This window comes from Talpa occidentalis, unplaced genomic scaffold, assembly GCF_014898055.3.
Source record: "Talpa occidentalis isolate TD23 unplaced genomic scaffold, MPIMG_talOcc4v2.1 talOcc4.8, whole genome shotgun sequence".
NCBI lineage: Eukaryota > Metazoa > Chordata > Mammalia > Eulipotyphla > Talpidae > Talpa > Talpa occidentalis.
In genome coordinates this window covers 102,299,572-102,316,005 of record NW_023605194.1, presented here as the reverse complement: position 1 = coordinate 102,316,005, position 16,434 = coordinate 102,299,572, and the positions used below count along the sequence as shown (strand labels likewise).

Here is a 16,434-nt window from a genome sequence, read left to right as displayed (position 1 = left end):
CAATCGAAATAGAAAAATAAATTCAGCATTGATTTGCACAATAAGTTGTTGTTAGGGAAGACTACGCTCAAGGAGATAAGTTAGGAGTCTAATAACATCGTGGTCTGTCATTGATTAGAGTCTGGTTAGGGTAGTGTTAATAAGATTGAAAAGGAAAAAGCAATCAAAGTGATCTTGAGGAAATTTCAAAGTTCAGTGCTTCTAGAACAGGAGGCACTAAGCAAAGAAAATTCAAAAATGGCTCAAAATTTTCAACGTGGCTGATTTTAAACATGGTAACATTAGGAACAGAAATAGGTCAAGAGGCAAATTGTTAGGCAATGAGTTGGCAAATTTGCTTCTAGACATCAGGATTGAGAGGCTAAAACGACAACTTGCTATTTAAAGTACATTATTATTTAGCTACACATGTATAAAATGATGTCCTTTGTGCTCTCTCCCCAAATAGGACTTATTTAAAAATAAAATGTCATAAATTAAAGTTATGTAATAAAATAATTGAATAAAAATACATGTTGAATCACCTTGGAATTAATATTAATACTAAGATAGCCCAAATCCTTTTTTAATAAAAATATTTTCTTGGTATGGCTTAGTCATTTATACCCTTTTCTCTGCAAAAATCTCTGTGATCTATGATAGAAAAGCAAATCTGTATGCTCCTTTTATTTCACCTTATTACAGAAAGCAATAAAGATATTGTAGGTGCTTAATAAATAATTTTTCTGGCCAATTGGCTCATGTATTGCAAGCAGTCCTCAGAAATATGAAACTGTAGTATCACAAGATAATCTGAAAAGACGTCTGAGGCCTATTTAAATAAAATAAGCCATGTATTCTAAAATCATCAATACCGAAAATTTCTCCTAGTGACAAAGTATGAAAATATGTACAAAGTATGAAACTATATCAAAGGCAAGCTTTTGAATTTCATTTATAACAAAAGGCAAACTTAGTTTTATAAGGTTAAAATTCCTAATTATCCACAATGCATTTCAGGGCTTACGACATCTTTATTTGCAAAGTTTGGAGTTTGTCATTTTTTATGCAAGAATCACATACTCTCCAAGTTCTCTGCCTTAGTAAATAACTCTCTATAATCAACTGGACTACTGTGATTCTAATCATACAAAGAAATTGTGAAATTTTCAACAAACAATAAAAAGCAGAAATATATTCTTCTCGAAACCCTTTAAACTTTGGTAATCTTTGCTCTCTAGACCCCAGGCAATTCAGTATATCAACCAATATGGCCAAAACTAGTCCCATACCTTTTATGCTACGTGCAAGCAAGGTTGTATGTGACTACATCATCCCTCACTATTTCCTAGCACACCAATGAGAAGCTATATCATTGGCTTGGCTTGGAGTTACCAATGAATACATTTCTAGAGGCTACTTAGATTGGCAGTGTACTGATTCTGCAAAACAATAAAACTGAGCCAGACTATATATTTGAAATCCAGTGTCTGGGACCCTGAGTGCTTAGACCCTTAGCTGTCAATCATCTGTCTGTGAGTGTTTTTCCTTACTGACCTCTGAGGGAGACCCTCATTATCTATCATAGAGTCCAGATTTGGAGTCTTTCTTGGCCTACTTAATAGACTATTTCTGCAGAACAAGTATTTCTTTAGTGAAAAATAATGTCAAAGAAAACTACCTCTTAAGGGCAGAGAAAGAGTCTCATCCATCTTTTTATCACCAGCATAAGCTGCTAAGTGTCTGGAAGAGAGAAGAGCTCAAAAAATGTCTGTCAAATCCTAGTGAAAGGAAATATAGGTAACTCATTTCATTGATGGTTGAGACAAACAGCTCCCAGGACCCACCTTTGTTGAGTTCCCTCTATGTACATATTCCCTAATTTCTCATTGAATAAACAACTGTTCTTAGAAAATGAAAGTGCAGGAAGGACTCCATTAAATACTAAAAGTATTAAATATTATCTATTCATTTGATTCTTTCATTTTCTAAACTTCTAGTTCTCTTCCTCGAATATAATTTTATTTATTTATTGCAAGGACACATTTATTTTTTCACTTTTAAGTTTTAATTTGACAGGCTGGCTTTCACATTTTAATATAACTAGGCAGTTTTCTTCGATCTAACAAGCAATGCCCTAAGTAACTTTGACATTTTAAGATACTCTACTGCTGTGAGAAAGGTTACAAAGTTGAATAAACAGAAAATTGCCATTAAGAAATTCAGTTTATTAAAGGAGAGAGACTAGTCAAAATAATTAAAACTTAACAGCCTAACATCCAGAAGTATGAAAGTACATAAGATTAGGAAAATGAAATAATTTGGGAATGATGTATTTTCATCAATAAAATAATTAGTTTATTCATTTTTATGTTGATATTTACCTCTATTATTTTTGAATGATTAATTTCTTAATTAATATTCGTAATATACACTTAGCACTTAATATGTGCCAGGCATTTTTCTAAATTTTTTACATATATAAAAATATTTAATCCTCTCAATAACCTTCCATATAGGTAATAATATTGTTCATATTTTACAGATAAGAAACTGAGGCAGAGGGAAATTAAGTAGCTTCGCAATGTCAAAAAAAATGTTAGTATCAGCAGATTGGCAATTCAAATTTAGCAGACTGGTTCTAGAATCTCAGTTCCTAACTCAGAGACTATCTCTGAGATCAAAACATAAATGTTCTATATCTAAATCTTCTAGGTTACTTATTATAATCATTTGAAAGAAATCTGACCAATCTTGGAAACTCAAGTACTCTCTAGAACACTACCCTTTGTATCCTAGCAGAAGTGAATTTTTTTTCTATGCAGTTCATACCCCCACGCTTCGAGAATAAAAGGTTACTTGTGCCTCTATCATATTCTACAGACCCAGTAAAATGGCACTGCCTTTGTGAATGTGGACTTTCTAATTGTGTGAAACAAGAAGAATGTTGTGTGCAAAAACTTAACAACTGAGTTCTGTATTCTCTTGCCCTTGCTAGAGCAAGTGATTTTAGTTTGGTTCTGGCATAACTTTCTTAGATTGTTTCAAGAAACCAACCAATACACTCTAATACATGCCCAAGCACCATTTATATGAGGTATAATGTCTTATTTATATATTAAATCTGATTTGAACATAAAGATTTTAATGTAATTGATGAGAAGGATTATTGTATAAAATAATTATTTACTATGATGGTCATGGAAAAAGAACTAAGTATATTCATTTGTTTGTTAAGTAAATCTTTAACAGACATCTCTCTATAAATATTGTATATAATATCAAATACAGGAAATAAATAGATCAATTAAAATGTGATCTTACGAAAATGTAAAACTACTCTGAAAATGTACTATGAGCAAAGTCAAATGAAAAACAACAACCTAAGAAAAGTTATTTGAGATATATAGGACTGATAAGATTAATTTTTATAATATACAAAATGATTTAATAAATTAATAAGAAACAATTACAGAAAGCAATTTTTTAAATGACAATGATGTGAGCAGGAAATTCACAGAAAACAAAGTATAAAAGTTAGTAAAATGTTGAAAATCTGATGTCCTCAAGCTCACTCATAATGAAAATATACTTTGCTACAACTGTAGTTGCTTTCTACAATATAATGCACACATGTTGAGAAATATATCTTTATTAGTTGAATGGTAGTTATAAATCCCTTAATGGAAAGGGGACTGGTAAAGACTGATGTTAAATTTCAGCTGAGGATTCCAGAATTAAAACCAATGTCACTAGAGACCACTTCTAAAATGGCTTCCTCTCTATATTCACTATGGGTTAGCACTTATATTCATCAACTATGGACCTCAGGTCTTCCCTTTCTCATATACTTCCAGATCGACGGATGTACTCTATACCTGCTCTAGTCACTACCCTCAGGAACTACAGTGTCCACTACCCAAACATCTGATATTACAGTGCATGCCTTTATTTGCTTAACCTTTCATTAATTCTCCACCTTCTTTCTAATATATTTTATCACAACTTGTTCCATTAACCCATGGATAACTTGGCAGTTGTTACACAGTAACAGTTAAGAACATGGAATCCAGACTTAACCAAATATCTGTTAGGGAACTTACTAGCTATGTAACAGCAAACAAGTTAGGTAATTATTCACAGACAAACTTTCCATGGGATTTCTGCACATCTTATATCATGTTTTGTTCTGCAGTATCTCTTCAAGGATATTAGTAAACCAAAGGGCCTTGGAAGATACAAAGAGTGTCTCCCTCTGTGATGGAAGGCAGATTTGTTTTCTAACCATGACAATGAAGATAAAGTCTCCAGTGTGCCAAAAGTTAGACAGGTTTGCTAGCAGCCTCTTAGAAGATTGGTAGTATCCTAAGCTTAAGGTTCCTCAGCAGGGACATAAACCCAGTGACATATGTAGAATTCACTGGAGCCACTCTATATCACCCCAATGGGACTCAAGAGTCAAATAAGCATACAGCTCCTGCTACCTGCTGTATCATAAGAGATGGCGTCATTTGTCTTTGACCCAGGAGTCTTTTTTCTTCTTTAAGAATCAATGAACCAGGCCTCTCCGGTGGCGCAGTGGTTGAGCACTGGGTTGCAGAGCTGCCCACAGCCTCTGCAGCACCGGTTTGTTCCCCGGCTGCCGGGCGAGGGTCCCACAAGGCGTGCAGACCTCTCCTGCCGCCCGCTGCTCCCCTCAGCAGTGTATTTCATTGGTCTGCCTGTTCTGTTCCCCGCTCTGGCTCTGGTAAATTCTCTCACCCTCCCACACTTCTGACTGTACCCAGTGCTTGTATAAATAAATAAATAAATAAATCTTTAAAAAAAAAATCAATGAACCCACAGCAAGCTAACTTGTTAGCTTACATGAAGGGTAAAATCTCAGACTTTTTACAATTCTTGATAATAACTGCTATGTACCTCAGTTTCCCTACCTGTAAAATGAAGAGAGGGTACCTTCCTTGCAGATTAAGAATGCTAGTTAAATGGAATAATGAGATAATACACACATAATGGGTCTCATTGCTAGACTCTTCAACAGCATGTGATGACTCCTGATTGTCTCCTTGGCAACTCAAATGTCCTGCTCCCAAGCGCAGTCCTCACTGGTGGCTCTGAAGCACGGAAACCATAAATCATTCTCTTCTCAAAAATTCCTAATTTGCAGACTATGACTCTACACTAAACTTGCTTTCTTCCTATATTTTTGTCCTTTTCGAGTTTCTTCCTGAAATGGCACACAAAAAGGAATGAACAAAAAGAGAATCCCTTGCAAATATCCTCAGACAGTCCTAACATGAATTACAATGATTAAAAACACAACAGAAAACTAGTTTTTCTAAAATGGAGGAAGGTAGGGCCTCCCTGGTGGCGCAAAGGGTTGAGACACAACCTATGAAGCTATGTGCAGCCACTGCAGCACAAGTTTGATCCCCAGCCAGGGAGCTACCCACATGGCACAGCAGACCTCTCCTCACTCGCCCGCTGCTCCCCTCAGCAGTGTATTTCAATCAATCTGCCTGTTCTGTTCCCCACTCTGTCTCTGGTGAATCCTCTCACCACCCCCACACCCCTGGCCTATACCCCCAGTTCTTGTATGCATAAATAAATAAGTCTATAAAAAATAAATAAAATAAAATGGAGGAAGGTAAAGTTAGTAATCAGAATAAAGGGGTAGAGTCATGAGATCTTTATCAAAAGGAGTTAAGAGAAGAAACCTATAAAATGTTAAGTCACTCAGTTATATAGAAGGTCACTACTTACCATTCTCAATGTCTAATCATAATAAAATATTTGTAAATAATTACTGGAATGGAGGCAAGGTAAATAGTGGCTATAAACTCTATAGTTAAGTGCCCATTGAAACACAATGTGGAATGAAGGAAAGAAGAAAAAATTTTACCATCAACAGAACTCATAGAACTCCAGTTCCAGCTTTCAATTGTTGAAAGAACTTGGATGAGTTACTTAATCTCACCAAACTTCATTTCACTCACCTCCCTATTGGAGTACAACTATCCATTTCCAAGAGCTGTGGAAGGATTATCTCAATAAACTGTAGCTATAACAAGGACCATTACAGGATTGAAGAATTACTTCCCCAGAAATTAATAAAAAAGGCAGCAGGAACTTCCCCAAAGGATATTTCCTAAAAGGATATAAAATTTTGTGGTGTGGTACTACACTTGCCAAAGACAGCATTAGAAAACTTAAATTCTAACTCTATAAAATCTCCAGATGCAGAAAATTCCTTACTGTCAGACTTATGTAACTCAATGTCTGTCTCAGAAAATCACTTACTTGAATCAATACACTTACCTGTAATAAAAAATCAAAGAGGGCCATCTTGGACCACTCATGATGATGTATTTCAGTGCAACCCCATTCTGGCTTGGGTACTCGACCATTCTGCCAGCACTTATGTTTCAGCAACTGCTGATAAGCTCCCCAGGTGAGCTTAACAGAAGAGTGGGTGTCAGTACTTGTTGGAGATAAAGATGAGTCCCAGAGAATGAGAGGACTTGAGCGGCCATCTACAAAATCAAAAACAAAAAAAAAAAAACAAAAAAAACTCAAGTTTAGTGATTAACCCTGGTCATACACTGAGTTACAATCTCTCTCTCACCTGTCAATGATGAGTCAGTATTTTATGTCCCCTTTGCCTTCTGAAGTTTAATATTTTTAGACCTCAATGATGATGCCACCTGACAGAAGTCATGAAACAGAAAGTTATCATTATAAAATAAAAGTAAAAAAATAAGCAAAACACTTGACAGATGTGGCAGGATTAGGCCACAAACCATCAATAACCACGTCCTCTGGTTCATGTGGTTTTATTCCACATCTAAAAGCTGCCTCCACAAAAAAGGAAAGATCCAGACATTTATAATTGTCTATTCAATGTCTGAGTGGAGCTGCTCTCTATCTGTAATAACAACTGTCTGATTTTCTGAGACCACATTATGATGTCAGGAAGAAAAAGAATTTTTAGAAATCGCAAATTTAAAAGTGCAATTGCCTGGCTCACACCAGTCACTATAATCTCAAAAAAAAAAAAAAGGGTGGGAGAAAGCAAGAGTACTCTTCCTCTTTTGATAGAAACAAAAGCACTCTTGGTAATGGATCATTTACTCACACATAGCTTCACAAGTGCACAAGTGTACTTAAGCAGTATCATTTCTTCAACCGCATCATGCATAGACGATTTTGCAAAAAAATCAGTCATTTGAATTTTGCCTCACTCCTGCTAGATTAGGATTTCATTGCTAAAATGTATAAGGAATGATGAGTCTGAGTGAGGTCACCATAAACAGGGAAGATGTGATTAGGGACAATAAATGACAATTCAAACAGAAAACAGATATCACTCTCAAACCCCAATTTGTGCTAAATCAAGTCACTGAGAGATAATACTGAGAGATCTGCTTTAAAACTCAAAAATCAGAATGATGGTCTTTAAAAAAATGAAATAAGTAACAAAGATCTGAAAAAGTCCACTTAACTCATTCTTAACAGGTCTGGACAATAGAAGCCTCTGAAATTATGACTGGAATGCCCAGGCACGTCACAGGAATTTTTAAAAGCCCTTTTAAAAACCTCAGAGGTTCTCAATCTATAACTGAATTCTTTTATGTAAGACTTTTGTCTTACCACCTTTCATGTCTGCCTTCATGCAAAATGTTTATCTCCGGTCTTTAATGCAGAGAACAGGCATCTTCTCTAACTATTCTTGCATTTGGTGTTACAGTGACCTCCATCATTTTAATAGCATTCACTTAATCATTCTAACCACCTGCATTCCAGTTTTGCTCAAAAGAAAAATCATTCTCCTTTTAGCCTTACAATTTAGGTCAGGGCATGAAGAAAGTCCTTTAGATTGTAGAAATTATAACAGTTATTGGCATGCAATTAAGAGAAAAATAGAACAACATGAATCATAACTGAAGAACTTTTGTTTTTAACATTATTGTATCTCCATTTTATTTTCTTGTACTTTACTAAATGATTTGGTGCTGCTGGGACCTAATTATCATCTTGGATTTAAAATAAATATAATGTTCAATGTGTGTCCTCCAAATACTATGCTAACTTAAAATAATGAATAATAATAAATTCCAGTAAAGACAAGAATCACAAGGAGCCAGGCAACTATAGGTCAGTGGAGCCAAATACACTGTGGAGCCAAGACACAACACAGCCTTCAAAGAAAGACACACACGGTAGACTTCTAAAGATAAACACCAGGAAGCCCTATCTGTCAGTGTCTTTGGACCAAAGCGCTAACAGATAGCACTTTGCATTCTCATGACTAGGACATGTTCAAAGAGAGTTGAAATCTGACACTGAAATTCAACAACACAAATCAACACTGGCGATAGGATAGCACAGCTTCCTTAACAATTCACTGGAGGGCTATAGAGAAATGATCTACATAAACAATTGAAATATTTACAATCTTCTGGGCCGTTTTCTTTTTTTTTAAAGATTTATTTACTTTTATACAAGAACTGGGGTACAGGCCAGAGGTGCAGGAGGGTGAGAGGATTCACCAGAGACAGAGCAGGGAGCAGACCAGGGGACCGAAATACACTGTTGAGGGGAGCAGTGGACAAGACTGGAGATGTCTGCCTCGCCATGTGGGCTGCTCCCTGGCTGGCCCGGAATTCAACCTGCTCTGCAGAGGCTGCGGACTGCTTCCCAGCACTGCGCTCAACCCGCTGCGTCACCAGGGAGGCCCTGTTTTCCTTGTTTTTACAAACATTTGTTTCTTGTTGAATTTAAAGTTAATTTAAAGTAAATCCACTTATTTTAGAAAAATTTGGGGAAAACAATAAACTATATTGCTAAGAAAGCAACGATCATCTATAACTTTATAACCCCAATGGTTCTGTTTTATGAATATTTACCATAGACATTTTCCAACCCCTTTCTCATGAGAAAATGTAAATTGTTTTTACGGATTTAAGGAGCAGAGCTAATGGTTATTGCTTGGACTCAAATCCAAGAGGCCTCTTGAATTCTGCCCACAATACTTTCTCTGCTTTGGAACAATGGACAAGTTATCCCACCTCTCTAAATTTTGCTCTCAGCTTCTGTAAAATGGAGGCAAATACACACCTTCCAAAACAGATTTTGTTAGGATTAAATGGGATAGTGCACTTAAAGTTCTAGCACGTTGCATAACATACATGCATATGTCAGAAAAGTTTTGCTCTATTACATACATATATAGTGCAATCATAATTCCTGTCTTCAGCAGCCTGTATTTATTGAGCATTTCCTATGTGTCAAGCATTGTTTGAACCTGAAGCTAAGTAAATTAACAAATGCCATTTTTTTGGTTTTGTTTTCAAGGAGTTTACATTCTTACCAAGGCCAAAAGGCAAAAATTAAACAAAGAAAATAAACTACTTGGGGATTATCTTGTATATGCAATTTGTCAGAATTATTTCACTATTACATCATAATTTCTCTAACAGTTTAATATTTTTAAGTAACAGCACTTTACCAATGATATACTAATCTACTCAGTGGTCACCAAACTTTGTTACAGGCAGATAATAAATGTCTCAGACTTCTTGAGGGCCATCTGGTCTCCCTCACAACTCTCCAGCTACGCAAGTATTCAACTATGTTATAACCTGTGAGCAAAGACAATATACAAACAAATGGCCATGATGTGTCCCAATAAAACTTTATTATAGACACTAACATGTGCTTTTCACATCATTTTCAAGTGTCATAGTAATATAATTATCCTTTCCAATTTTTTCCAGCCTTTTAAAATTCAGAGCATCCATCTGAAGCTCCAAGGATCTAGTGTTTCAACCCCTGGTATGGTTTATGAATATATTGCATCTCATTCACCATCTCTCTGCTATAGACCATCAAATTGTTCAATGACACAATTTTGAAACTACTATTTTAACAGGTATTCTCAAACTGCCACAAAGAAAGCTTTGAACTCATACGACTGATTGATTTTAAAGTGCCACATTTTAAATGCCCCTGTCTACATCCATTCATGTCCCCAAAGCAAAATATTTTGAATGCTGACTATCAAATAAAAACTTCCATCCTGGGCCTCCTGGTGGCACAAGGGGTTAAGACGCAACCTATGAAACTACCCCCAACCACTGTAGCATGAGTTCGATCCCCGGCCAGGGAGGTATCCACATGGCGCAGCAGACCTCTCCTATCTCACCCGCTGCTCCCCTCGGCAGTGTATTTCAGTCAATCTGCCTGTTCTGTTCCCCACTCTGTCTCTGGTGAATCCTCTCACCTCCCCCCAACACCTCTGGCCTGTACCCCAGTTCTTGTACGCATAATAAAATAAATCTTTAAAAAAAAAAAAAAAAAAAACAAATTTCCATCCTGTCCTATAGAAATCAAAGCACCTCAGGGAAGGAGGATTTCCAGAAAAGAAGAGGCAAGCAGAGTGAGCAGCAATTCTCACACTCGGCTATAGGAGGCGGGGTTCTTTTCATGCTCGAGGTCTTCCTGCAGTATATCTACAGCCTTAACATCATAGTAGTTGTCAGAAAGATTCCAGATCTCAGAATCATGAAGACACTGTGGGAAGAATCCTTCTTTTTCTGAAATGTGGCTTTGAAAACAATTAAATGAACTCTGACAGATTTGAGGGGATAACCGGAAAACTGCCTCTGAAAACAGGAAATGCTGAAGCAACTTAACCCTGAAGTGTTTCAGATAAAGAACATTTATCTCTTCACATTCAGGTTTGTCAAAATGATGCAGTACTGTACTCTCTGGAGAAATCTTAACAGTGAAGAGATAAAATCCTGTTAAAGTGGTGAGAAAGCAGGTTTTAGAAGATATGTGGGTGTTCATGTGAACTAAAGGTTATGCAGCTGTCTTTAAAAATGAGATTTGCCAGCAAAACTTACTTTTTCCAAAATCTGAGTATTTCCTCTGAATTGTGATGTTCTCCTAAGTTGTTCTTTATTCAAAAATGCAGAGAAGACATTCTTTTGAGGAGGTGAATGTGAAAATTCACTAAAAATGAATGTTAGACACAATCTCCTTTGCCTAGACTTATTAAATGTCCTTCACTTTGAATGCTGGATGACTTGTTTTGTAGATAGCTGTGTCTGTCAGTATTTGATGCTGAGCAAAAATAAGTTAAAATACGCTGAGTTCTGATATCAGAAGTCCTACATGGGCCAAGTTCAAGATAAGACAAACAAGACAAAAAGCAAAATAACAGTGCAGCTCAGAGCCTTTCCTCTAAAACAACTCTACAAAATCCATCGAAGAAAATAATGGCCAGTCAAAACTTGAGGTGCGTCTTTTCTCACAGGAAACAAATTCTGTTGGGTTCCATCACAACTGTTGATAATGCACTGAATGAAAGCCTTGGGGCTACAGATCTGTAGTGGCTAAGTCAACTGTTAATTATCAATGTGGTTCCAATGAGAGTTTAGCACGTATCTAGTTGTTCATGAGCCCATAGCTACTCTCTGCTCTATTTTTCTACAGTGCCTATAGTTTTACGGTTTTGCACATGAAACATACTAGACTGAAATGAAAAGACAGATAAGATCATCTCATAGAGGTGGTGAACATGAAGAAGTTAAATAAATGTGAGGGAAGGCACATTCAGAATGCAAAATTCTGTGAAACCCTAGAGGCAGGAGGAAACTTGAAGGATTCAATGAAATTCACTAAAATTGTCCTCTCAGTCCCGGGCAAGGACTCGGCCTTAGAGAACTTTGAGTCTAGTAGAAACACACAAGTGCATACCCATAATGACAACCAAAAAAAATGTTTGCCAGTTGAATAAGTGTTTTGGATAGAACAAGTGAAGGACTAAAATAAAGACTGAGCTCTCTGGGCAGGGCCAAGAAATGAAGAAATGTCATGGCTCAGAATAGTCATGTGGTGAAATGCCACATTCATAAGAAAAACCTTCACTGAGAAGGAGCTAAGAGCAATGGGTGGGGTGGAAAAATAAATCACAAGTGTTGATTCTATTCTTGAATCTATATCTGGTCTCCATGGAACTTGGGCCAAGTCCTCAGTCACCCTGACTGAGGCATGGAGCTCCTGAAGGTTTAGATAGTACCTTCCTAACCGACCTGAATTGGTCTCCTGAGAAGCCAGTGAAATGCTGAAACCACAGCACTGTCAAATATTTAAAAGAACCAAATCTATATGAGATTTCATGATTTGAAAAATGAAGCAGTGAAGAGGCACAAAATTCTGTAGATTTTATATGTATAGCTTCAATACAGACAATCCCATCCTGGATACTGAGAGTTGTCTTAGATTTCTGATTTACAATACAACCCAAGCCAAAAAATGTACTTCTTTATTTTTCACTTCATAACTTGTTTTTTATAGGTGGATTGAGCTAAAATAATGCCCACATTTCCCCAAGAGCGAGCTAAGTGTAAAGGGAGTGAAGCAGGAAAGGGGAACATCTTGTGGACTTCCTTTATCGCCAACTCCTTAAACAACCGAAATCATCATTTCCACTTTAAAAACAAAGTGCCTTCTTTGTTCTGAACCTAAGACAGGAACTTCTGCTTTTGAGGTCTGCTCTGGACTTCTGCTATATAAATGGAAACTCCCAGACTTTTCCTGTCTTAATAATCCATTCAAAAAAAAAAAAAAAAAAAAAAAACAGGACTCAAACTTGACTTCAGAGGGTGGTGATGATGTGGTCACTGTGCCCAGGCTCTACAAACAATCACATTTTGCAAATAAAGCTTTGGTCACATCTGGGTGATCCAGTCCTAGGCCATTTAGTGCTTATTAATGTAGATAAAGGAGCCATGAATACCAGAACAGAGTGACCTTCCCACATGCAAAGCTCACAACATCCTTTTCTTAGTCAAACCCTTCAGTGATTCCCATAATCTGCAAGATAAAGACCCTGGTCCTTCCATGACATGAAAGTCACTACTCTCCATTCACCACAGCTTTATCTCATTTCATCCCCACTTCAGGACCCAAATCTCTTTTTTTAAGAATGAGTTGTTTCCTAAGCACAATCTGCCTTTACACGTCTTTCACACCTCTATTCTCTCTACCCTGTCTCCACCCACAGCATCTTGCACCCTCGCCCACAGTGACATTTAAGGACCAATTCAGGCTTTACCTCTTCAAAAAGTTTGCACAACCCCCACCTGCCCTCCTACACACATTCTGCACTAAATTCTCCCTCTTTGTACCTACAAGGCCTCTTAAAACTATATCTATTGAAGTCTCTATCATACCCAGCTAGTAGGTTAGTATGGTGGCTTGCTTAGCTAGCGCCGGCCTCCAACAGAGAGATAAGTGAGAACAGAGACAATTTCTTACACATCTTTAGATCTCCAAGTCCTGACATAATTGGCTGGACCAAAGCAAGCATACATAATCTGTGATAAATGATCAAATAAATGAATAAATAATTTTTCTAAGAGTCCTCCGATTTCTGTTTCTAGCTCTTAAGTTCTAAGGAAAAGTCAGCGGGCCCCAGAACAAAAGTTTGGCTGTGTGGCATCCAAGCAAGCTGTGATTTCATTGTCCTCACTTTAAATGGAATGAGAAGGATGAGAGAGAGGAATGACTGAAGTGGGGAAGTACAGAGGCCTCCATGCCCTTGGTCTACCCAGTGTGGCCTCAACCATCCACCCCCACATCTCTGTAGTCTCTGAGAGACAGGTATGATGTCAGCAAGGATGGCAGAGACACCGCCGCCTCTCTCCTCTTGCCCCTATATCACTGGCATGAGAAGAGGTGGAGTTAAGGCATGGTGGCTACATTCAGGAATCAGACAGCAAGGCAGTTGGGAAAGCAGGTTGCAATATGGATAACATATGACTAACTGAGGAAGTCCCGGGCCACAACCGTTAGGAACACAGAATGTGGAAGGATCATGGGAGGACACTACAGTGGTGAAAAACAAGCCAAGGGTGCTCTTTCTACCCATGTCCCCATGTGTACATCTGCCCTTCTGTCCATGACTTGTGGGGCTTGGAAGGATGTAACATCTGCCCTGAACCTCAGTCTCCCCACAGAAAATCTACCCAGTAATCCCTGATGCATGGAGCAACAGTGAGACTTAATGAATATAAAATGTTTAGCACTACACAAATGAGAGGCACTGGTATTATCCAGTGAGCAACTTAGGATCTACAATGAATTTAAATGGAAGTTGGTCGGGTGCCTGCAGTTCGTCATCTAAGCAGCCCTGACATACAGAATTCCTTTCCTTAAATGCCAGTTTTAGGTACTTATTTACTTTGTTCAAGTAAACATCAGTCTAAGTAAACAAACTAAGAAAATGTAAGGAGACATTGCAAATTGCTGAATTGACTTAAAAACTGAATTAAAAATGTAAGGTGACATTTACTGAGTGTTCCCACGTGTTAGGCACTGTTTCAAATATTTTATATGTAACAACTCAATTTTCAGAACCACTCTATGAGGTAAGTACTATTATTTATCATCATCATTATTTTTATTATCTTCTTCCCTATTATACTAATGAAATAAGATACTATGAAACTAAGTTAATTATCCCAGGCAACACAGATACCCAGAGGTAGAATCAGGATTCAAACTCAGAAGTCCAAATTGACAAATGTTATGAACTAAATTTTGGCCCCAAAAGGTATATGTCAAAGTTCTCACCCCCTGGGGCTCAGACCACTACTGTATTTGGCGATGGGGCCTTTAAGGAGGTAACTGGGTGTTAATCCAATATGACTGGTGTTCTTGTAAGAGGTTAGGAGAGAGAGAGAGACCCCAGGGTAAGTGCACAGAGGGAAGGGCCTATGAGGGCACAGTGACAAGGGGGTTATGTGCAAGCCAGGGAAAGAGGCTGTAGAAGAAACCAAAGCTACCAACACCTTGGTTTGGGGCATATAGACTCTAGAACTGCGAGAAAATGAATTTCTGTCATTTAAGCCACTTAGGGTGTGTATTTTGAGATGGCAGTGCTAGCAGATGAATATGCCAGTCTGTGCTCTTAGCAACAAAACTATGTGACTTAAGACTGTGCAGCTTCTCCAAGTTTAGAAGAGCTATCAAGTACAATAAAATTCTATTGCAACTTCAATATTTACCCATTAACTGAGGTAGAAGGGGGGTTATTTAGTCCTTCCACACTTACGTGGTCTTGCCACCACACTAGAGACAGCAGCACACTCTCTCCTGATAGAAAGGTCATGACCTTGAGCTGAATGAATTCTGAAATCAGTGGCAGTAAGTAGATTCCCTCCAGGCCACTGAACTCTCAACTGGTACATTCCTGTCAGCTCAAGGGGGACAGGTCACCTCGAGTGTCTTGTTCTTAGATGCTATGCCCACAGGAGTGGCTGGCATTTAGCAAATGTCCAATAAATATTTCATAAAATGAGACAAGATAAAGGTGATGCTACGGAAGGAAGCGCAAATTGCATGAGACAAGGCCTGTGCATCTTCACGCTGTGAGCACTATGGCAAATATTCATTGTCCCATCTATCTGAGCCACCTGAGGGGTGAAGGGCCAAGATCCAAAGGCAGGGCAGATGGACAAGGTGCCCAGGAACTTTCATGTGTCTGCAGGTTTGCAGCGAGCAAACAACAAGGTTCTGGAGCAGAGAGCTGCTGAGAGAGGAAGTTCAGTAAGCCTTTGTCCACTTGTGAAAATACTAAGCTAATCAGCTCAATTTAATTGCTAACGAGACACCCTAGGGCTTCTCTGATAGAGAATACAATGTGTTTTTAAGTGAACTTTTCAAAAATAAAACATTTTTATAGTTAAATATTTTATGAAAGTTTGCATATAGGTCCAAGATTTCTAAGATTTTGAAGTCAGTATGGCTCCCAGTTATGGGAGCATCTGGGTTATTCTCATAGATGCTAGCAAAACCACTGAGTTCTTGCCTGGGAGCCCGAAGCAATGAGGAATGCAGACACCCTTCCCTCCTTCTGGCTAGGGAACCCTCATCCAGCGACTCACAGTGCAGGACGTGTGCATTCAAAAAGAGTAGAAAATAGACTATTTCTCCTATTTTATAATAAGATGAGGTGATATAAATTGGAAAACAGTGAGCAACTTGGGATCTACAATGAATTTAAATGGAAGCTGGTGGGGTGCCTGCAGTTCGTCATCTAAGCAGCCCTGACATACAGAATTCCTGGAACCAGGCTACCTTAATTCAGTATGACTGCTCTGTAGCAATAAAGCAGCATCCTAAAAATAAAGCATACATAATGCATCTTCCATGCTGGGCATGAAAAACAGCACAATGCTTAAGTTCTACCAAAATGGTGTCCTTTGGGATTCATTCACATGACTGCAGACTGCTCGGGAAGCTTTGGCAAAGCTGTTCAGTTGAAGATCACAGAGTATGCCTGGATTTATTCTGTTTTTTACATGGACATAGTCTGCTTGGTCATCTTTTACGTAAATTGTTAAAAACATTTTGTTTAAAGAGAAATATCTATATGTATAGCAC

At 37.9% G+C, this 16,434-nt stretch overlaps 1 protein-coding gene across 2 annotated transcripts in view; it reads right to left on the bottom strand.

The window, feature by feature from the left end:
- The window catches only part of GASK1B (golgi associated kinase 1B), a 37,653-nt gene that overhangs the window by 16,450 nt on the left and 4,769 nt on the right, over positions 1–16,434 (bottom strand). For both annotated transcript variants that reach the window (XM_037497438.2, XM_037497437.2), the window contains exon 3: positions 6,298–6,512. In XM_037497438.2, the coding sequence (XP_037353335.1) occupies positions 6,298–6,512 (215 nt within the window). The remainder of the gene's footprint in view (positions 1–6,297; positions 6,513–16,434) is intronic.